This window comes from Physcomitrium patens, chromosome 2, assembly GCF_059467195.1.
Source record: "Physcomitrium patens ecotype Gransden chromosome 2, ASM5946719v1, whole genome shotgun sequence".
NCBI lineage: Eukaryota > Viridiplantae > Streptophyta > Bryopsida > Funariales > Funariaceae > Physcomitrium > Physcomitrium patens.
In genome coordinates, this window is record NC_143411.1 from 21,565,605 (window position 1) to 21,588,539 (window position 22,935).

General features: G+C 38.2%; 4 protein-coding genes across 7 annotated transcripts; 3 read left to right on the forward strand and 1 right to left on the reverse strand.

Annotated features, from left to right (window-relative positions):
- The first annotated feature begins 5,495 nt into the window (after nucleotides 1–5,495).
- LOC112279089 (uncharacterized) lies at nucleotides 5,496–9,736 on the forward strand. 2 transcript variants are annotated; one of them, XM_024513197.3, is made up of 2 exons: nucleotides 5,496–5,869; nucleotides 6,086–7,427. In XM_024513197.3, the coding sequence occupies exon 2, from the start codon at nucleotides 6,108–6,110 to the stop codon at nucleotides 7,104–7,106; it is 999 nt and encodes a 332-aa protein (XP_024368965.1). In that variant the 5' UTR covers nucleotides 5,496–5,869; nucleotides 6,086–6,107; the 3' UTR covers nucleotides 7,107–7,427. The 2 variants fall into 2 exon arrangements, 1 of the variants encoding a protein (XP_024368965.1); XR_016501837.1 differs by adding an exon at nucleotides 7,679–9,736 and having other exon boundaries at nucleotides 5,520–7,202.
- LOC112276716 (putative lipid phosphate phosphatase beta) lies at nucleotides 7,574–8,406 on the reverse strand. The gene has a single exon (XM_024508323.3). The coding sequence runs from the start codon at nucleotides 8,404–8,406 to the stop codon at nucleotides 7,897–7,899; it is 510 nt and encodes a 169-aa protein (XP_024364091.2). The 3' UTR covers nucleotides 7,574–7,896.
- Nucleotides 9,737–11,276: 1,540 nt separating the features above from the next.
- Nucleotides 11,277–14,978, forward strand: LOC112294786 (uncharacterized). Of its 3 annotated transcripts, none has more exons than XM_024545638.3 (11): nucleotides 11,277–11,454; nucleotides 11,595–11,890; nucleotides 12,418–12,674; nucleotides 12,820–12,895; nucleotides 13,041–13,080; nucleotides 13,263–13,321; nucleotides 13,491–13,528; nucleotides 13,649–13,712; nucleotides 13,877–13,930; nucleotides 14,167–14,286; nucleotides 14,581–14,978. In XM_024545638.3, the coding sequence occupies exons 2-11, from the start codon at nucleotides 11,687–11,689 to the stop codon at nucleotides 14,629–14,631; spliced, it is 963 nt and encodes a 320-aa protein (XP_024401406.1). In that variant the 5' UTR covers nucleotides 11,277–11,454; nucleotides 11,595–11,686; the 3' UTR covers nucleotides 14,632–14,978. The 3 variants fall into 3 exon arrangements, with proteins under 3 accessions (XP_024401406.1, XP_024401391.1, XP_090104455.1); XM_024545623.3 differs by having other exon boundaries at nucleotides 11,306–11,490; XM_090248329.1 differs by lacking the exon at nucleotides 11,277–11,454 and having other exon boundaries at nucleotides 11,518–11,890.
- A 3,638-nt stretch (nucleotides 14,979–18,616) lies between these two features.
- On the forward strand, nucleotides 18,617–22,490 carry LOC112279218 (uncharacterized). Its single transcript, XM_073530429.2, has 3 exons — nucleotides 18,617–19,208; nucleotides 20,566–21,651; nucleotides 21,864–22,490. The coding sequence occupies exons 1-2, from the start codon at nucleotides 18,908–18,910 to the stop codon at nucleotides 20,583–20,585; spliced, it is 321 nt and encodes a 106-aa protein (XP_073386530.1). The 5' UTR covers nucleotides 18,617–18,907; the 3' UTR covers nucleotides 20,586–21,651; nucleotides 21,864–22,490.
- Nucleotides 22,491–22,935: the final 445 nt, after the last annotated feature.

Genomic DNA, 22,935 nt, shown 5'->3' on the forward strand with positions numbered 1-22,935 from the left:
TGAAGCAATAATAAATTTCTTACAAACTTTTAGGCTTGTTGAGTCATCTACACCAAAAAGTTCAATCACAAAGACATGAGTGTCTTTAGTTCTAAGCCTTTTTAATGTAATATTAACTTATTTTGACACATTAATCAATTGTTCTATAATATTAATCAGTTTAAAAAATAAATCTTCTTCAATTCTTCATGTACTAAATAAAAAATATATAAAAATGTTAAAAAAAAAGTTTAAAAAAGTAACAAAAGCATTCATGATCTTCTTGCATCACCAAAGTTGAGAATTATTCCGACTAGTGAATTGTATGGGGCTTGATATAATAAAGACCACACTTTGATCTAAATATATTCTTCTTTCTAAGTTTGTAAAAAAATTCTTCTTGAAATACTTGTTTACATTTCATTACTAAATGAATGATAGAAAAAATTTCTTCAACTCTCTTTTTGTGTTTTGAAATTTTCAAAGTTGATACTATTGGTATTCTGCTTGTTTGACTCATTTTAAAAATTCCATGAGTTGTCAATTGTACTATTGTCTTAATTGATATTGTTGCTACTCTTATAGCAGTAATTACAACTCTAATATTGGGATTGTCAATATTGTATGACTTTCACAAATAAAGATAATAATTATAATAAAATAAATATAAATTTTATGACAATCAACCATTAAGATTATCAAAAAATAAATAAAATAAGAGAAAAATTAATCAAATAATTGTATATAAAATGACATTAATTTTTTAATGATCATTTTATTATTATTATTATTATTATATAATAGAACATGCTTAAAATGAGTAAGTCATAGATGTTGATTCAAAATATTGTTTATTTAGAAGGGAATTTAATTTTTTTTATAGCATCACTCAAGCTAAAAAGAACATTTACATAACCATATTCCATGGCAATGGTACTATGTTTTTTTTTACATTCAAGTTTTATCATATTAAGATGGCAAAATTTCTATAACTATAATTTTTTTCTTCTCTAAGTCCATAATTTCTTTGTGACAATTAACTTCTCCATCATGTCTAATACTTATGGCTTGAAAAAATCCCAATGTAGACTTATCCATAGAATCTAATGCACCATCTACAATCTTCATTGATAAGCAATATTTTTTGGTAGAATAACCAATAGATAATTTTCCACCATTTGTAATTTATAAACATATCTTTTCTAAGTATTAGAATGCTAAAACATATTTGCATTTAATTTATACAACAAGTTTTAAAATATCTTAATATGTAATATTTATATATAGTATCCAAAAATAAATTAAGATTTTTAAAAATATATCAATCAAAGGTGCCATTGTTCCACTATTAACAAAAAAGCCTATAATATCCACAACTTGCAGAGTTTTAGGAACTACTCTAGTATTCTTAAGTAGATAGTTTAATCTAGTGACACCTTTGGAAATCTTCTTAGATGATTTCTTTTGTCTAATAGACTCAAAGAAAAATAATTCAATTAACCAAAGGATATTTATTTTTTATAATCATGTACTTTCTTGAAATATAGTAATAATCACTTTAAATTATCTTGATTTTTTTTTGGTTTCTATATATATCCATTTTCCACAAATCATCGCCATGACTTTCCACCACTTTGTACATATTGTGATTTAGTTGGCCCATATTTCTCAAATTCTACCCTCTTATAATGACACATGAATAGGATCTTTGCCAAAGACCATCTCCCAATTTTGTAAAATCTACCATCTTTACCACCATGAGTTTCTTTCAATTCTACCTTAATCTCATCTTTTGATTGTGTTTTAAGATTTACTAACTTAAGATTTATTAACTTAAGATTCTAATTGAAATCAATGATAAATCTTTAAAAATTCATTCTCTATAGAAGAAAATTATAGTCAAAATTTTAAGAATATTAATCATCATAATATAAAAATAGATCTTATGAAATTTTCAAAATTTTCAAAATTAATAAAAATAGAATTCATATCAAAAAAATTTGTCAAATCATAGTTTTGGTGTGATTTTGAGGTTCAAACTTGATTTTTAAAATTAATTCTTGGACTTGCACAATTTTTTTTCATCCTTGATTTAGTAAAATCTAATTATGATCATGTTCTTCATTTTTAAGTAACATTTCTTAAATGGTATAACACTTAAATATTAGACATTGTTTACAAAAGTTCCATACAGATGATGATATCAAATTTTCATCTATAGCAATTATATGCTTTTATACATAACAACTACAAGCTCAAGAAATATATAACAAAATTAAATGTATTAAAATATATAAGTTATATTAATTTAAATAAAAAATAGTCCAACAAACTAGCCTTATCTTTTAAGCTTGACCTTCATAAGCTCCAAATCCCCCTCCAACTTCACTTTCAAGTGGTAAAAAGAAATTAAAATGGTTTCAAACTTTCTCTTAAATAGGAAAGTAACCTTCTATAGGAAGTCATAAAAAGACTTAATGATCCCCTTTGGCAAGTCAAATGTCCATTGATTTATTGATAGACAACTCAACTCACCTTTTTTGCTCTTTAAAACCGATTAAAGACAATTATCAATATAATGCACTTATTACATTATGTTTTTTTCAAATGCATGATATGTTGGTGTAATGCTATATTATTTTATTGTATTTAGCCATATCTAGCAAAGAACAATATAGACAACTAAGAAATTTCAAGCCTAAATATGATCATATCCATTGATTTGTTTTTGGACTTTAGTAGGCTTCATGCAAATACACTTGTGCGTAATATCTTTGCAATTGATTAAATATTATTCTTGGTCAAGTGTATGATTGACATGCTTTGTGCTATGTCGTCTTTATACAAAGTGCATCTCAGTGCCTTCATTTAGGGACTCAACATCCATTTTTTGTAACTTAAGTTTAATAAGATCATGTGAATTTATGTGTGTGGATCTGGCTTCTACAAAGTCAATATCTGGCTTTAAGGTAGCTTGTGGCACCCACATAATTCCACTTGAAGAATAAGGTAGCTTTTTAACTTCATACTTGCCTCTATGTGCTTGAACTAATTAATTATAGATTTCCATTTCCTAAAGCTATCAACCACACAGAATACTTGAAAGCTAAAATTATGAATACTTTTTTTTTTTTTTTTTTTTTTTTTTTTTTATCAGTACGACAATACAGCAAAGCAATAAATATCATATGTATACCATATGCAGTAGTCTTTCAATGCCAAAATCAATGTACTACACAATAAAATATTGCATTTTCTCATAACTCACACTTATCCCAACAAATTATAAACAAATGGTAATATTTCTTATATACATGAAGGAAATTCTTACAATGTATATATGTTTGTTTTGTATTATTGAACTAATATATTTTTTTATCTTATTAGAAATAGAATTACATATATATATATATATATATATATATATTAGTTGAATCTTATCTATCGCATAAATGAGGCACCCTATTTGTTGGTTCTTTCATTTGAACCAAAGTTTTTTTTTTTTTTTTTTTTTTTTTTAATAAATTCATCTATATTCATAATATTGTAAAAAGATATGCTATGGAATGCAAAGAAAAGTCATGAAGGGCATTTTTTTCCAAGTTGCTACTGTTTAAAACAACCTACCTTGCACTCTGGTATGTTGCAAGTTTTTGTATTTCGGGTCTATGATAGATTGCACAAACTAATATGAAAGTAATAGAAATTAATAGATCTAAGATTTGTTCATTGTTTGTCAGTAGGAGAATATAAACAAAGTTTTAAATACTATTCATGTGTGTATGATATTGCACAATATAAAAATTGATAATAAAAAATTTGTATTTGAAAATACCATTTCAAACATAAAGAAATCAAGTTTTAATATACTAATTAAGATACAAAAATGCTTGAGATTTCAAGTTTTGATGTATAGCATATATAAGTTGAAAAGTTAAGTTAAAAATTAAATACCAAGATTTGAAATTTTTAATTTATATTAGAAAGTTTTAAATTTAAAATTTAGATCCAAAATTTAATAAATAAGAATTATAACATCAAGTGACAAACTAACAATCAAATCTGCAATATTTATGTTCTATTTATGAGTAAAAAAATAAAAAAATAAAAAACTGAATGCAAAAATATTATACACAACAACATCAAATCCAAAAAAAATAATAGATACTAAAATGATAAAATATTACAAATACAACTATGATATTAAAAAAAAAAGTTCAAAGACAAATAAATCTATAATAAACCAAAATAAACCAAAATTACAAGCAATAACAAAATGCTAATAAAACAGATTTTATGCAAAAGAAATTGATTAAAAAGACTCTAATTAGGCATTAGAACAAGGCTACAAAGAACTATACTATTCTTTCCTTATCTCAACAAAGCATTGACTTTCTTGATGAAACAAACATAACTAGTCAAAAATTGAAGTAGTTAGAGCAAGATGGGTAATACCTTAAGAAATATATTCAGGAAGAAGTTGTCTATCTGTACACTACAAGCCAACCAAGGCATTACAACAACAGAAAAGAAATATATTCAATATAGATTTTACATTTTTTTTATCACACCAATGGCTTGGAGGCACTGTTAAAAATAAAACAGACAAAAATAGATTTACATGATTGTACACTTTTCTATCCACTCTTATAATTAACATGATGACTTTGTGCCATATTGATGAATCAAATCACCACAACCATAGAATTACATAAACAAAAAATAATAACCCTTCCTTCCTCCTAAACACATCACAATTCTCATGTTTCCTTCATTCTTGCTTATTTAGCACCACACTTCGATTGTTGCACCGAAGTTAATCCTCGTTGACCTCAACCATGAAGGTTTCCTTGATCCAAAACCTTCATCCATGAGTTCAATGAGAGGTGACTCAATATCGAACTTCGGAGAGGACGGAGCACAACACCCCATCTATGTCTTCTGCGCATCTCGGTGCAGCCAGAGACCCAGAGCAAGAGAAACTGCTCCAGATGCAGTCACCGAGTAAGGGCAGGATCCAATACTCCTGATCTAGTGTCCGGATGCGGGCAACCCGAGCGCATCGAAAACCTCACGTTAGAGGAAGAAATGTGTTGTGTTCGAAACTCACTCGTGCACACGAAATGGTGATCAGGGTGGGTGCTTGCCATTCCACCTCTATCCGAACTTGCATGACCTCACATCTGCACCGCTGCACTGACCTTTCTTCGGACGAAGGAGCGATAAATTTAGACCATAGTATCTCGACAGGTGCAAAACTCGTTGTCCGGAAAGGAGCTTGCAGCCAAGGAATATCCTCCCAACTCGCAAATGAGGTGCGAGCCCAAATTGCATGCGCTAAATGCACTAGCGGGTTCCACGCTTAGTTGGGGATATGCCTCCGAAGCCGACAAAAACAGTGCAATGTGATGAAATGGCAGCCATCGGTCGATGTTCCATTCATTGATCCAATGGATAGAGGTCATCGCCATATGTCACCTGTTACGATCCGCTCTTTTTCCTCTTCTTCGACTTCTCCTGCAAAGCTCGTTCACGTTTGACAGTATCTGTAGACGTGGATAGGTTCTGGCAGATTCTTGTGCAGATAGGAGTAGTTTCTCAAGTACTGTCACGCAAGTTTGCCACGAATGTGGGGATCTGTGGGTGCGAGCCTGCGTATTATCTCGCCTTACGGATACTGATACCGAAGGAGTTGAGAAGAGAAGCTCGTCGGTAACCGAAGACGACTCGTTTCCCAATCTCTGACGTGTTCTCTCAAATCCATCTTTATGGACCAACCTGGAGAGTTGAGAAAGATCCGCGAGTTTGAATAGTGAATGTTCGACAGGGTTCTGGTCGTATGGTGTTCTGCAAAAGTTTTGAGTTTTGTTCCGACATCAAACTGAAGTTGGTAGGTGTTGATGATTGAGTTGTCCTGCGTTGCTGAGTCTGTAGTGACTCGTTATTCTTTCGGGGTGTGGGTCGGTCACTAGCATTTCAGAATGTTCTCACAGACACAGTGACGAATTTGGTTACGACTTCACTTCAGCTGGTACGTTAGGTGTCTGTGGTAGTGTTTTCCTAGGCTGATAGGTTGTGGGTATTGAACTTGCGGTTGCGTGTCTAGATTGGGAGCTGATTGAGAAGCAATGACACAATCGATGGGAATGCGAGCTGCGAAGTCAGTTCCTGTGGTGGCCTGGGCGATTCTCACTGCCATTCTGGTTCTCAGAGAGTTGGAGAATGGGTTGAGACTGGTGGAGAGAGGTTGCCCAGAGAGAGCTGCGTACTCTTGGAGATCCAACATCGCACCCTTAGACAAGTTCCTCTGCATGGCCACGAATTTCTTCGTGTACGCCTCGCGGTCGGACGATGGCAAGTGGATAACCGGATATGCCGGAACACTCCTCGTCTCCGTCCTGGCCTTTATGGCTGTTGAAGGTTCCAGGTTGAAGTCAGGGTTGTTTCTCTCCGTTACCTGGATCTACAGCATAATCTCCCAAATCACGGGCATGTCCATGTCCTTCTGCTTGCTTTGGTTACCCATGTACTTCCTTTGTGACGCTGGAACTCGCGATCATAACCAGGCATGGAAGAAGAAAATCTCCTTGCCTCGCGTATCCGCAATAGCCTTTGCCTTCCTCTTTCTCTGGCTCACCGCCATTGCACTCTTCTTCCCTCTCAAGACAGACAAGAAGCAGATAGTGTGCTTGATTTTCTTCGCAATGCCAATCGCAGTCAATGTAGTGCATCTACCCTTCGCAACACCCTTTGATGCGCCGCAGCAGAAGGGCCATAAGGGTGTGATCGCATTGCATCTCCTGCAAGCCGCATTCGGACTCACATGGCACCTTGTTGCACTTTTGTATGTATTCTGCGACCACGACATCCCTAGCCGAGTTATCCAGCTCTTCATCTCGCACAGAGCTGAAGAATGGCCTGCCTATTTCTTGTTGATCAACTCTGTCTCGCTGTTCCTATCTTTCGTTTACCTTGCGGCAGTTGAAGACGGACCTCTAATCGCACTGATTGAATTCATCGGAGCTTTCATCTTCGGGCCGGCATTCGTTGTCTCAGCTCACTGCGTCTACCGAGAGCAGTGCATTTCCAAAGCAGTTTCCAGCGCTAGAAAAAAGAGGAAAGTTTGAAGTGCTTCAGTACATGCTTGTAAAGGAATCAAACTAGCAACGAGAGGAACTCAAGTGACCTGGAATCTTCAGAATGAGATAGCGATCAGAGCACAGGTATTCCGTTGCACATTGTTCCTCGTACTGTCTCGAGATCAGCCACCCTGTTTAAACACCGAACGAGTAACGTTTCTTGTCCGAAACGTGTTTTTCCTCATCTTATATTTTTGAGAGTAACTTCATAAGGAGTTGTATTGAGCTATCTCTGCCAGCTTGTGTGGTTGAGCTTCACTTTGTTGTATGATATACGTCCTTGATTATATGAGAAATTTTACATCAGAATGTGTGACTGAGCATATGCTTGTGTCAGATAGTGATGATGAAGAGAAGAGATGGGGTTGAGTTGGTTTGAGGTTAGGGTTAGAGTGAACCCAGAAGGCTCAACGAGGAAGACTACAGATAATGGACTTGACTGATGAATTAGGATATGGCATGAATGTATCCTGTCAGTGATCGACTATATTTTGTTTATTATTGATGCGCTTTACCTTATTGCAAGTGTGAGTACATATTGAAGTTGTGTAATTTTACAGGTCAAAGCAATAAATTCTCTGGGATTGAGTGGAGTTTCTTTGCAAGGGACGGGACATCCCAATTATCCTTACGTTACCTGCAAGCCCGTGTGCTTCGATCAAATCCATCATTGTTTCTGGACCTAAATGATCGGCAAATTAGGGCCATCACGGACAGGCCAAACATATCTTGGACGAAGGGGTGTCATACAACATAGCAGCTTGTTACCACGATGTCCTTAGCTATGCTCATTCTCAAACCACGCTAAAACGCCGTTGATGTTGCGATGAATTGCCTCCGATGTGCCGTTGGGAATGTCCAGGACGTAGTAAGCAAAAAAAGCCTCGAAGATACCTGGAATGGAGTCTGCAACTACATCGCAGAAGAAGTGACGCCCTAGGATGATGCGGGAGGATGTTGTGGCAACCGCCCATGCCGTGAGGACGCTCCCAAAAAAGTTTACGATAATAGCTTCAGCAGTCGATTGAAACTCCTTCATAATCACAATCCGCTTCTCAAGTTTGCGTTCCAGATACGGTAACCACACCCGGTGCGATTGGTCTTTCCACATTGGGAGGTACAGACCGAACATCGTCATCAACAGCAACACCCGCGTGGAGTGACCACTTGGAAACGACCAATGGTCCACTTGGACTGTTACAAAGTGTTTACGGTTGTACTTTGGCCGCGGCCGACGCACGATCTTCTTGATGATGGACACGATGATCAAGTCGAACAGGAAGGCCATGAACAGATTGAAGAAAGTGCGAAGCTCAGGGGTGAGTCTGGGCTCAGGAGCCAGGAACGTTGCGGCCGCCCAAGGGATAAGGAAGTCGCCATCGCCAGAGAACTCCAAGGTTCACAAGAATATTCAGAAGAAGATTCCCAAGCCATGTTCATGCACCTACGCCAAGAACTTCCTGTCAAGCGCCACAACATGGTCTAACAAGCTCAGCTTTTCCACGGCCTTAGCGAGCTTTGTTTGCAGACTTGGCGACGATTGGCAATTAGTGATTATCGGCTCCAGTTGAAGTCGTGGCGACTGTGGCTCTGAAGACCTTCCTCGCAGCCTTCTAGAGACTCGTCGCACCATAGCTCCCACGCAGCAACCGAATCCCTTGTTCAAACCCTCCAGAGCACGGTCCCAGGCTCATAAATCCAAGTCTTCAGATATTCTCTGCCTCAGCTACGAATCAGACCACAGATTGGCCTACCTCAGAACTTGACTCACAACCAGAAGCTATCATTCGGGTTTTCAGTTACAAGAGTTACCCACGATGTCGAACACTCTCTTGTCCCGCTGTAAACATCCGATGCCCCAGCTTAGGGTGTAGCTACGGAACCCACACTACACTTCATAATGTCAAAACTCAAGTCAATGATCTCCAACCTCGTCCTAACCGCAACAGCATCATAACTGAGCAAGACAGCATCATTACTGCGATCCATGCCCACATTTCCCCTCAGCAGAATTTAGGGTAGCTTTAGTCTTCAAGAGTCAGGACAATGAAGAATCAATGGTTTATCTCGTAGAACAATTGGTAGCAGGATCGTCGACGTTCTAGATCTCGTCATCGTTGAAGATAGGATGCGTCGCCAGACCGGTGAACCTAAGTCACGAGTCGAAGATGCCGAGTCTACGCATCGACCGATCGTCAACAGGCATGGCGATTCTGATGCTCGCTCTGATCGGAAGTTCACCGGCACTTGCCCGACAGTCAACCCCAGATTAACCGAAACTGTTTCTCGTGCTTCGGAGGACCTTTTTCACAAAGCCCCGGCGAGTCGAAGCCATCTCCATCTGCCACCTGACTGCGCTGTTTATCTCATTAGAAAGGGTCATAGTAATTGCTAACCTCGGCAGTGTATTTTACCCAAGTGAAATGAAGCTTAGAGAAGCCTCGTAGAAGAAAAACAGAAGCGTCACCAGCGGGTAAAGGTACAAGCTGATGATGCGAAGTCGGATCCAAAAGTTTGAACATGAGCAGTGACTGCAAACCGAAAATCGCTGTGGTACACACTTACTTTAACGATTTGACGCTAATGCAAATCCTGCCACAGTAAATGGGTTCAATTGAGATTGTTCATTTTTGGGTCCAATGCATATCCCAAAAAGAACCACAAATTGATTATTCAAATGGAAACTTCAAAAAAAAACATGTGAAACACATTCAACCAAACTGGTGGTCATGATCAATGGGAAAGGAAACTAAGAAACGGGACAAGCTGGGAAAATTGGCAATCAAGCCGAAGATATAATTAACCTGATGTATCGACAGCATTCTCTTGATCCGATGGCATATTACAAGATGAGCCAAAATTAGGGCTACAAGAAAAGAGAACGTGAGCCTGAGCCGTGGACCGTGCACGGGGTCTAATTTGATGAACGCCTCCACAACAGTTTCACTTAAAGGTGGCAACGGCGTGATGTGCTGCACTGAAATACTCTCAATCTTGTGAAACGACGCAAATGCTTCACGCCACGCTACTACATCTACAACCCACTAAATCTTAACATCATCCCCCGTTGCAGATTCTCCTCCACATTGAACGCTCTCACCAACAATTGACAGCGGTGGTGGCAACTTGCAGAACACGCTACAGAAGCCAGACACACTTCACAAGACGCAGAAATATGACTCTCGGCGAAGAATCGCAAACTGAGTTTTGTTGTGGACCTGCCCAAATGTCAAGCATAGAAGCAATCAGGCTCCAGAAAGAATTCGACAAACGCATGAGCGATCCAACTGACGAAATAATCAATGGCTTGTTGCAAACAGTTCTTGGCCGTTTCTGTCACCGTGGCAGCTCAAGTTGGGTAAATTTGACCTTCAGTCTCATCCTCAGAAGATTGTAGTCCAAATGAGATACTAGGCTTGTACATCTCATAGAGCTCTCTTTTGTATTGTTGTAGCTTATCTACAGAAAGTCGTACATGAATACACTAATGTGAATAAATGATCCAGTGTTTTTCGCAAACTATCCTTTGATATAAATGGCCATGAATGCGGAATCAATGGGTGAGTGAAATCAGCAATGAATGAATGCCGATTTCTATCACGTTGCAAACAAGTGATGAAAAAGTAAATCAAATAGCAATCTGTGGTCGAAATTGTAGAAATAGTGCATGAAGAGCGGAGACCAAAATTAAACTATCCTTACGTTCAATTGAGTCCCTAGAGATCATCAACTGCCATACAAGAAATGCCCTTCTTCTGTATATATATATATATATATATATATGTCTAAACATACTCACATCCATGTATGAAATCTGCCAATTGTTAAAAAAGAATGCAAAAAATATCATGGTCGGTAGCCAAATTTTGAGAGGGGCTGTTTCCTAAAGCATTGTTCTGTAGTAAAATAATTTTCGTTTTCTTTCACTATGTATTGAAGCACATCGAGAGTATTTCGACTGTGGCTATCTACCTTGTTGCACGCAGCTTCGAATTCTACAAATTTAATTCCATTGTCATCTAGTTACATGATCTGCCGTTTAACTAAAAGAATTAAGATGTCGACTCAGTGTCTGAATGGATTCACCTTGAACCACATTGTTTGTCAATCACAAGCTCATAAGCTCACAGGCGGCGGCATTTTGACTATATGTAGTTCAAGGATTATTATAACCCTATATATTTGATTTTAGTGGTAGCATGAAGCTATGGCATATGCTTCGCCTTGAAACTAGCACGTTTATGCGATGCCACTGACTGATTTCTTCGCTCCGCTTAATTGAGTGGCATGCGGATAATCGGCAGAAAGAGCTCAAACTGCAAGAGAATCTCGCATGGTAATTAGGCGCCTACTTTTCCCCAGATGATTCATCGTGAGTCGCTTTGAACCCACTTGTCTTTCGCATTATTTTTCAGTCGGGAGTTGGGCCCGGATGCGGGGATTCCAATAACATTCTTGAGATTGTTGTGGATGCAGCCAAATGAAGGGTTCGTCGGGGTCGTCATCAACGCGGTGCTGAGATTTCCGCTTCAGGAAGAGGGGTTTCTTGAGGCCTTGGCCCTGTGAAGATGACGTTGGTGAGCAGGAGAGAACTGGTGCTCGTGTCTGCAGCTTCGGGCGCTATTGGAGGAGGGCTGGTCGCGCTAGCATGCATTGTTGGAGGTCGGTCCCGCTCGGCTCCTCCACATCAGTGTAACGAGGCTGCTACTGAGGAGACAAAAGTGTTGGAGTGGCTCAAGCTTTGCCTTCGACGGGTTTTTTTCTGGCGGTCGGTATGATGTCCCTTCTTCCTCCTTCTTCATCGTTTCATTTGTTAGTTGTGCTCTGTCAGAGTCTTTGCGACTATTATGATTAACTGCCCCATCTTTTCCTTAGAAATGCGCCATAACTTTGTTCCCAAGTAGGGTCTCGTAAGGTCTATCGTGGGGGTTTAGGGCTTAAGATTTGTCTTGTATTCACCCGCTACCTTTTCTAACTTCGATAGACTCTCGTAGAAAGAAAACTTCTGACAATCGTAAATTTTAAATAATTAATTCTAAGGTTGAAACTCGAGAGGTTGTAGGTAAAGAGTAGGGCTCTAATTCATCTACCACATGCTTTGTGTCCTTATCATAACTTGGCTTATGATCACGTTTTTTGAAGAGAAAACAATGCTAGGGCAGATTTTTTGTAACTTTAAATTCCATTTTATTTCAGTATATATATTTATAAAAATTGCAAGAGGTGGGTGGGAGCAAGGTTGTGCGTGTGAAGATGTTTGAGGTGGCTCTTACTGAAGTTTGAAAAGATTCGTCGACAGAGAGGTGAAGGTGTTGGTAGTGTTTCTCATGAAACCCATCGTTCTTCATCAGCAAGAAGGGATATTCTTGTCCAAGACACCGAATGTTCGTCACCGAAGCTTCATACCTGCTGGGGAACTCACAGCGTGCCTGTTGACAACGATGTTGATGGTTTTGAGGATGTGGGTGTTATGATAGACCACCCCCCGTCAACCACTCCTCAGACATTGACTGTTGCCGATAAGCCCGACCCTTACAATCCATCGAAACGACAAGGGTATGTCATTCCTCCTGTCATTCTGGCAACATTCATCGTGTGAATAATGTATCTTCTGCATATTTCTTCCAACATCACGACGCTCCAATGTCTTCTTTTGATTCCGTTTCGAACTGCCGTAAATCTTATCATTGGGTTGTAGCAGATACTTGTCATGGGATGACTACTTCATGGCTATTGCATTTCTGTCGGCGAAGCGTTCAAAGGATCCCAATCGCCAGGTAGGAGTAGATACCAACTTAATTTATTCCGAGAAAACTTACCACTGTATAGATGACTTACTGAAGCCGTCCTTACACGAGACCTTTCATCGTTGGAAACCTAAAAGCCACTTGACTGATTGTGCTTCTCGCTGCTCTTATCTAGGTTGGGGCATGCATTGTAAGCCAGGACCGCGTTATTCTTGGTACGAAAATCTAGTAAAAAAATGCTCTCTATTCTCCTCTACACACACCTGCCTTTGAATAGTATGATTCTGCATGTCAAGCACTTTCAACTACGCAGTAGCTACGAAGGAGGGATTTGCTTAAGCATTCTCAAATTGGTCTCTTACGAATGCGTGCAACTGGGTGATTGACGCTTGAGCAGGAATCGGTTACAATGGCTTCCCAAGGGGTTGCTCAGATGACCAACTTCCATGGGCCAAGGTACTACTATTTCTTCCACGCGTTATTACTATTATTATCCAGCGATACGTCATTTTGTGGTAAAGCGTGGGTATTTTTATTCCAATTTTCATGTGAAGAAACCTTTGTAAAGTCCAGAAGGCTTGTATATTGCTTCAACTAACAAGAAATTTCTGCTTGAATTTTTCAGAAATCGCAGTCTGGTGATCCGCTGCAAACCAAATATCCGTGAGCTGCACAACTCCGTCTTCTCTGTCTCCTCTTTGTTAGATCTCTTCTGGTAGTTTCCTACATGCTTCTCGCTACAATCCCTCATGACATGTAGACAATACTATTACTACGGTGCAGATATGTATGCCACGCGGAAGTAAATGCAATCCTGAACAAGAACCATGCTTCAGCTTCAGGCCAGGTAAGCTTCCAGGTTGTGTCATGCTTGGCCTGATTAGAACCAGTTTTTCGAACTTAAGGTGAAAAAGCTTTAGTAGTTGATCCAGAAGCTTTTTACTTTTCTAAAAATAGTATACTAGTCGTTGTTTCTGTCAAGTAAGATGCATACCTTGTGAAATGTGGCAGAGACTGTACGTGACCCTCTTCCCTTGCAATGAATGTGCCAAGATAATTATTCAGGTAAGCATATCCGGTCATGGATCAAAATACCAGTGGAAGAACAATTTTCTGGGTGCTGGCCAACAATTTTCTTTTTTTGGATTATTTGAGATCGGTCATAGAGGAGCTACGTGTAGATTGTTTTGCAATCACTCTAGAGCTTGCTTTTAATAAAATGAATTGGGTGATTCACAGTACTGTAGTCCACCATCCTCAACTATCACTACTTCACAGAAATGTGCATCTGTGATGTTCAGGCAGGAATTGCTGAGGTGGTTTACTATACAGACAAAGGCGCGCATATAGAGAACAATGCAGGAGGCACTGAACCTGCATTTGTTGCATCTCGACGACTCCTGTCTATGGCTGGAATCAGGGTAAGCTACCAGATTAGCTTGAGGACCTTGCGTTCGCACTTATTTCGCAATAGGTGTTTTGAATCTCCTCATCAGATTGGGTCAAAAGTGTCCTCTTATGTAATTAAAACTGGATTTGTGCGCATAGTTCATGAAGAAAAACTAAAGAAAGATTTTCTGAAAACACATGGTATTTATGCAATTCTATCGCAAACCACACCTGACTGTCCAAATGAATACAATCAGCGTTGTGCAGTTTCCCATACTATTTCACAATTAACTAAATGTGGAGTTTCCGGTTACATGGTTCGGCAGGTGTGGCAACATGTACCAATTGACAAGACGCTGATCCTTGAATTTATGTAGCATTGGACAGCTTCGTTTTCACAGTAAATCTTTGACGAAGGCCAGCAACTGGGAAATTGTCTTCTCTCAAGTGGAATGAAGATAAATGCTACAAGCGGCGAGGATCATCTGCAGGAGAAAGGTTCTTTATTCTTTGTAAATTATGATCCAAAGTAGAACAAATCTAGTCAGCATCTGGTCGATTAGCAATCTATGGCTGCAGTGCTTCCTCTCGGGAGACTTCCTCGGAAGCCCGATAGAGAAGATCATCTACAGTCAGTTTACGTGGAGCACTTGCTTACTGCGCTGGTTTAGTATCACGGAATACTATGAAAAAATTTCAACCGCGTTTTCCATTTGTTGAACAAGACCTGGAAGTATCTGTGTATCTGATGTCAGCTTTATGTCTAAGCTTCACTATTGTGTAGAGTGCAGACAATGCTTCAGAGTGTGCATCTTCTGTCCTCATTTCACCCCACTTCCAAGCTCAGTTTACAGTTATTCCCAAGCCTCACTTCGATCATAAACAGAGAACGACCTCGATATCCTCATTCACTAAGGCGACTATCCACTCTACCACCATAGCCAGCCAACCATTATTTGTGTCATTCTCCCGTACACACAACAATCGCAACCATAATACACACTGCATGAGAGTTATCATGTATACAGCATCTGTACTGTTCCAGTTCAACGTCGGGCAAGAGGCTTATGGATCCCCTAGATCGGCGACTGTGCACCAATACTCCAGTTGCTTGGGGCCTAGATCAGTGCATGCCGCCCTGAATTCCCTACCTCCTTCACCGCGCTCAAGTAGCAATTGTAGCCGAGCAGGGATTCATTGTGAGTTCATTGCGAGCAAGTAAATTCATGGTTGCAATCGCTTTGCCAACGTTGGCTCTTCCTGGAAGCCCCGCCGTGTGCTGGCCTTGCCGCCGAAAGAGCTGCCGTCCATTGCTTTTGCCGCCGAGAGCGCCGTCGTCGTCGCCGTCGAAGATAACGGCGTTGATGAGGCCCCATGGGTCACTCACTATGCCTTCTTGTATTGTGAGTTTGGTGAAATTGAAACAAGGATGGAAGGGGGAAGAAAATTTGGGTATTCACTTGGTATAATTGATTTTAAATTTTTTTCTTTTAATTTTACTTTTATTTATCTAGACACACACATGAGAGTAAACATAGGTATGTAGATCTTACACCTAGTAAAGAAATACATATTAGATTCAACAACAAATCTACAAATTATCTCTTTGAGTGCTAATGTATTTTTGATTTAGATTATAAAGGAAGTGGTAATTTAGGTTCTTCAATAATAATAAAAATCAAATATAAAAATAAATTTTGAAGATAAATTTATATCAAAGAGATTAATTATTTGAATGATTTTTGTTTATAAAGCATAGAGGCAAGTAAGAGATAGTTGTTTATCTGAGGATGATTGAAGGTTTGAAGTAAGTTTGAAATGAAGTAATTATTGAACTTTTACTTTTTGATTGCTTATTTTTCTCAAAATTTATTAATCTTTTACTGTTTGATGGTCTGAAATATGTATTTTCCTCAACTTCAAAATTATTATTATACTTTTTTGGTTTTTAATTTTCTTAAATGCAAGAGACTTACTATCAAAATATCCTAGCTAGGATGATGCATTTAATATCTCTTTTAAGTTATGACAACAAAATATATTCTAAATGCTCATGACACATATACTGACTATAATGGGTAATAAATAGTATCCAAATCATTTGTTTGGATGATTTTATACATCCGTTAGTTAGTTGCTATAGATGATTTTTAGATGAAATATTAGAAAAAAAGCAATTATACTTGGAATCAATAATTGAATTAATAGTTGATTTTTTTGGATGAATGTAATATTTAGATAAAATTGTTAATTTCGATGTGATGTATTTTGTAGATAAAAAATTGAGATAACAACTATTGTATGGATTATGATGAATATTGGTTGGATAGATGTATAAACCTTAAATACTTAATAGAGTAATAATTTAGGTTGAATTACAAACCCATATTAACTTATTGAAGATAATTAAATTATATTGATTCTTACATGGGATTATAAGACATCCAATTTAGATACACATTATTTCTCTCCCAGATATGTTGCTTTAAAATAAAATTACGTTTATTTAAAATGCATAAAATCTATTTTTTAACAAATATATTAAAAATATTATTTTAATTCATTTTAATTTTGGATATTTTGAAATTTAAGTTTCAGCCCGATATTAATTAAAATTTAAATTATTACGCATATAAATTTTATATTAAAAATATTTAGGTCATGAATAAATAAATAGATAAATAAAAACAATTTGGTTACATGATGGTTCAATAGGATATGACAACTATATACCTATATTAATACTTTAAGATAATTCCAACTTATTTATGGATATCAATGTGCTATCAACCAGATATGTTCCAATTAATCACGTAATATTTCATAAAAGTTACATGTCCACATTGATATCATATAGTTTTATAATTTGTATTTAAGAAGTTAAAGAATCTATATGTATGGCACTATGATTAATCAATTTTTATTTGATGCTTGTTTTATTATGTATACAAATAAAATGACCTACTAATTTTGCAGAAATGATTCTAAACCATTGAGTAAGAAAAAAAAAAAAAAAAAAAAAAAAAACTTTATATGTCTTTTTACATATAGACGGTTTGAAATTTGAAAAAAAATAATAATAATAAATATTAATTCTATTCATAAAAAGAAAATAAAAAGTTTTAAAATAAGTTTCATAGAAGTTAGCTGTTTTGTATAATCATTAAAAATGATACACTAAGAAATTTTACAAGATTTGATAAAAGTTTATTCTTATTAAAATAATTGATTCTAGAATTTATTGAATAGTACAAGCAAAATTATATAAAATTTGAATGAAATCATAAAATTTTTATGAAGTCATAAATAAAAACTTGATTTTTTTTTGGTAAAACTTCAAGATGAAAATTGAATGATAATAAACTAATAAACTTCAAATAATTACTTAGTTGATTTTTTGAATGATAATGAACTAAAAATTTTAAATTAATTTTTTTGAAATGATTATTATAAACCAAGTCTACTTGTTAGAATTAACAAGATTTATAATTTATTCTATTTTATTTTAATATAAAAATGAGCATTTTTTATAAGAATTAAAGTAATTCTCCACCTCAACTTCAACAATTTTAATGCATTTTATGAAACATTAATTTAAAACCTTGATTCTAGAACTTCATCCATCATACATATATATAATAGAACTTGCCCAAAAACATACTCCGTAATTGCACAACCTCCCTAAATGCATATCAATGTCTTCATCCCAACCTTCGGCATATACTTAGAGCCTCCTTCTATGCTTGATTGGTGGACAAAAGTGTAGCTAAAATACAAAGCCCTCCCCCAATTTTTTGACACATCATTAGTTTTAGAAATGAGGCTAGCAACTCATCCTTCACCAATTATGGGGAGCGGAAAAGATAATTGGAGTAGTCCATCAATGAATTGGTGGAATTTTGACTTGCAATAGAAGTCATTTGGTCTTAATATGACTACCTATGAAATGTCATAAAGCGCTTCAGTCCCTTACACATTTCTAAAATCGGGTGGATTTTGCGTTACGGGGACCATCAAGTGCGAACAAAGTCCAAGAATAACATTGCCCATCCATAGAGCATAAAAGGCCCTTAGCTTGACCTCTACAAGTGAATAACTTGCCGAAGTGAATACCCTACTGTTGGTCTAGACCATATTCAATTAGACAGACAGACAGTAAGTAAATATGCTGATTGAAGGTGAGGGGAAGTTCACTTCTATGCTGAGGTGGCACATAACAGCAGCAAGCGTTGGAAACAGGAAATGGCACGTGGTACACGTGAAATGAACGACTTCCATCCAAAGCTGGTGATGATAGCTACAGGTCGTTGACATATAACCACATGTGACTCACTCAGGGTCGGAAGGAGCCAAAACTCAGCGCCGCCCCGCATGGCCCGACCGGGCCCAGCTCTGCCCCCCACCCCCAAGATCCGACTCGGCCCGCTCCGGCGCCATTGTTCCCATCGTCGGTATTGAAGACCGCAGAGTGAGCGTCGCGATGATGGCGGCAAGATGCCTGGTGCTTAAGCTTCACTGCTCGGCAGGCATTCCATTCTCCCTCTTCCCTTCTCGTTGCCTTCCTCCCGAACCTCCCGCGTCGGTGTTTGAATTCGTCGCCTTGCGCGGCAAGTTGTCAATCCTCCAGTCCCCGTTTCTTTCGCTGCCCCGTGCATGATTCGCGCTGAAATTCGAAATGAATCTTTGAGCGCGGGGGCAGCAGAGCTCTCCTCACATGGAAGGCATTTGTCGAGAATGTGCGAGGATCTCATAGGTTTTTCTTTTCTCGCGAGCGCCAGGGTGATGGCGCTAGTGGAGTTCATTGTTTCTGCGAGGTCGAGGAGGGATTCACCGGTCGCGAGGTGGCTCAGGACGGACTTTCTTCTGTACGCAGGATTGATGCTGTTTTTTCGGACCTTCCGTGGACCAGCACGGGAAGCTCACCACATGCCAGGGATCGTGTGTCCAGAACCATGTAAGTGAATATTGTTCGGAATTTTGAACCCCGTGTATGGGAACTGAATTGCGGTGTAAATCCTGGGTGAGGTAGAACACATAGATTCGGTCGCTGCTGGCTCTCTGTCTTGTTTGTTGCAACTCTGAAGACGGATAACAAGTTAAGGTTGTTTGAATGTTAGATTTTCCTAGTGTAAGGTGTTTGACATGTTTCTAGATTGGTACACGTTCGAGATGGTTGTGTTTCGGGGAACGTTCAGCCTTTATACCCGATCGCACCTTCTGGAATTTACAACTGTTTTCGTGACTTCTGGTACCTAAATGGTTTTATTTATTTATTTATTTTTATCTCCAAACTACACTGTTTCTTTTCCTACTTTTGAAACATAATCTTCGTGTTCTACTACATCAAACCTGTTGATCGGGAATGTGTAGCGCATGCACGATCACTTTCGTTGAAACCTTCTTTTCTCTGAGCTTATTATCTTTACGCCATAAAGTGTATTTAAAGATCTATTTTCATTTAGTTTCTACCTTGAGCTGGTATATGTCCAGCTGTGGTCCAGTGTTTTATAGACCAGGGCATTGTACTCACTATGGAATGTCAGAGCTTTCTTTAGAGATGCATAGAATTGATGGCTTCATTAGAATCGATCCTTCAGTGTTTTTTTGATTAGAATGATTCAACTTGTTTAATTTGTTAACCGAAGCCTACAAGGCGTTGAGGCTCCTCCTTTTCAACCATTCGTTCTTGTTCGTCTCTCCTGAGCGCGTTGCTGGTTGAGACATTACTTTTCCACAGAACTCACAAATTAGCAGCGGCATTTATTTTATTATTATTATTATTATTATTATTATTTTTTCTCTCGTAAACTAGAAATCTGCGTTCTGGTTTTGCGTTCTGGTTTTATGAGGTTCCAAGTGCAGAGCATGATTTCATGTTGTTGCAGCCAAGTGAAGTGTTTCACGAGGGAACGCTATGAGTAATGACTGCTACCGTCCTGTGCTTTATTGAGCCTTAATTCCTAAGATTTGACTTTGCAACATCAATTCTTGGACAATTAGTACAGTTCTATGTATTTAGCGTTTTCATGCTAGCTGTGGAATCTGAGATACTGGTCTTCCATTCTATTTTTTAACGTTTAATCCCTGCTTCTTGCGCCTACGGCCAAGATGAGATGTGCAAAGGCTGTTTTATTAGCGGTAGTTAAAATCGGCTTATTATTGAGAATGCCTGTTATTATAAAGACTATCCGTCCTTCTATCGTGACCAGTTTAAACACGTCTTGTTAATCCAGTGTGAAGGTTTCTATATCAGTCCTTTGTGAATATTTACTTGTGCATTTGAGACTGATGTTGCATGTGTTCTTGTCCAGTGGACGCTGAATCCTTCTGAAATTGGTGTCGGTCGAATCTGAGTTACTTCGTCGCATCGTTTGCTCGATTGTCAGTAGAGGCAATGGAAATAAACCTGCACGCGAGGCGCACATTACGACTCTATGTTGAAGTTCTATAATGGAAGATGTGTATCCAAGTCAAATTGATTTTTACATTTTATTCGAGTATTGCTGCTCTTCACAACTTGGCGGAAGGCTTTCCATGGGAGTAGAAGCATTATGTTCATCAGCTGGAAATAAATAATGAGATGAGAAGGATCACCGTTCTCAACGTCTAAACTTCTGCATGGGTTGAAGCAGCTACCACTGTGACCCGCTGAAGCGACTTGTCTCGAGGATGTACACATTGCTCCTCTGGCGGATCGTTTTTGGATGTGGACACTGAATAAACTTCGTGATCTTCAGTTGAAGAGGATAGAAGCAGGCGGTTCAATTGTGGATAAGGCCTTTTTAGTGATCGAGAAAACGATCAGGCACTTGCACCAAAGATATGTAGTAAAGTTGCCGAGCAAGTGTACAGCTTTTATTTACCTGGGAACTGCACGTATACAACTAGATCGAGTTGTTCATCTAAACTGTCGAGCACTCACGGGTCCTCAAGATCTGCACTGGTGAGGCGAAGAAGGAATGGACGCTTCGACTGCCGACGATTGGAGAACCAAATCGTCCATTATTTAGATGCCAAGTTCTTAGTTTTGCGAACTTTGGCATGTAGACTTCTGCCAGGAAGACGTCAGTAGTTCATGTTGTTTCGTTGCATGTTCATACGGATGTGTTTCTGCTTCAATCGCTTATGTAATTAGTTGTTTTTTTCTACTCCTTTGTGGTCAAACCCATCTTGAAGTCAGCAATTAGAAAACCTCCAAGACATGCTAGGTTATACGATTCAAGGAAACCTGTACATCGTCGGTTGGGAAGACAAGCCTAGACTGGAATTGATGGATCATCTGTACCTAAATTTGTGAGGTCCTTAACCAGTAGCTTGTGTGTAGTTCGAAAGATCCCATTTTTCGCTCATCAGCACCACAGCCCAATCAACTTGTCTCTACTTCCAAGCTGTGCTAGGTACGTAGTCGTCGTTGCTTCTCATCAATTTTCCTGTGTTCTCTGAATTGATGTCCTTGCTTGATCTTAACATATCCTTTTTTTCGTACTCTCAAGTTATTGTCCTGTTTCATCTTGCTTCTACGCTTATTCATGATATTTAATCGCATCCCGGCCGACTTGTGGAAATCCTTCTATTTACGATGCTCACAGAAGTTGACTGTTAAATTCAGGTTAATGTTAGGAAATGCGCGACACAATCGTAAACGTGAGGCCAGCGTCATGTTGCTCTTGCTCTGGAAGACGACGGCTTGCATTTGTGCAAGTGACTTATCTTTTGAGTCCAAATAATAGCAGCACCTAGCTTCAAGGCTTAATGACCTTTTGGCGCTTTTTAGGAATTTAGTCTTCATCAGCCGTTCCTAATCGATCTTCACCCTCCAGCCTGAGAGCATTCCCATAATCCCTACCGTTTTTCTGAAGAGGATGAGGATTTGGAGTGCAGAATAGTGTTGGGATCTCTGTTGGTAGACGAAGCGCACATTTGCAACACATTTACTGAATCAACTAGCTCAATGCTCTCAGTTTGAGAGTCTAATTCCGTCGGTGCGTGAGATTTATGTTAACATTGGATGATTATGATGATCTCCAATTGGTGGTATTATCAGGCGTGGCTCAAGCATGAAGTTCTCATCAGGTTAGTTTGAAACATCCAACTTGGGTTCGTTGGGTTGCTGGTGGTGTGCGCAACCTGTGCGTCTCGAGTCGGAATGGGAAATTTTCTTCCAGCTTTTATCGACTCCCATTCTTCTGGTAAGCTTTGCAATATTATTAGCAACATCCAAGAAAAGGATGCTTTACCATTTTCTCTTGTTTGATCACATTCAATTTGTGTAAACTACTGGTGTCACTCATTGACTTAGCTGTCGCGCAAGATGGTTCTATGCTGTTGTGCAGAGCTTGGACACCAAGCTTTTCGCTGTTAAGGATTTCTCATGCCGGAGACCAAGTAATTATTGATGTTATTGCCAATTATCAAATATACGCTTCAATTCTACTCTTGTAATGATGTAAAGCATGTGAAGGTCAAAACATATAGGTTTTTGATAAATAACATTTTACTAACAAAGTTCAGCTACATCTTCTAATATAAAAGCATGCCTTCCTATTTACAAGGCTGTTACTTCAATTTGCTTGTGAGGACAAATCATTTTTATGTGCCTTGTTGCGTTTGTTGCTTCAAATGCAAAATGCTGAAGGTAACGCAAAATAATTAAGTAATCTGGTCTATTATATAATACTGTT

Excerpts from the sequence above, each read along its gene's own strand:
- LOC112279218 (XM_073530429.2), top strand. The coding sequence starts at position 18,908 with ATGATTCGCGCTGAAATTCGAAATGAATCTTTGAGCGCGGGGGCAGCA. Across the intron at positions 19,209-20,565 it reads GATCGTGTGTCCAGAACCAT|TGGACGCTGAATCCTTCTGA; the intron begins GTAAGTGAATAT and ends GTTCTTGTCCAG.
- LOC112279089 (XM_024513197.3), top strand. The coding sequence starts at position 6,108 with ATGACACAATCGATGGGAATGCGAGCTGCGAAGTCAGTTCCTGTGGTG.
- LOC112276716 (XM_024508323.3), bottom strand. The coding sequence starts at position 8,406 with ATGGCCTTCCTGTTCGACTTGATCATCGTGTCCATCATCAAGAAGATC.
- LOC112294786 (XM_024545638.3), top strand. The coding sequence starts at position 11,687 with ATGACGTTGGTGAGCAGGAGAGAACTGGTGCTCGTGTCTGCAGCTTCG. Across the intron at positions 12,675-12,819 it reads AATCCATCGAAACGACAAGG|ATACTTGTCATGGGATGACT; the intron begins GTATGTCATTCC and ends GGGTTGTAGCAG. Across the intron at positions 13,081-13,262 it reads CCAGGACCGCGTTATTCTTG|GAATCGGTTACAATGGCTTC; the intron begins GTACGAAAATCT and ends ACGCTTGAGCAG.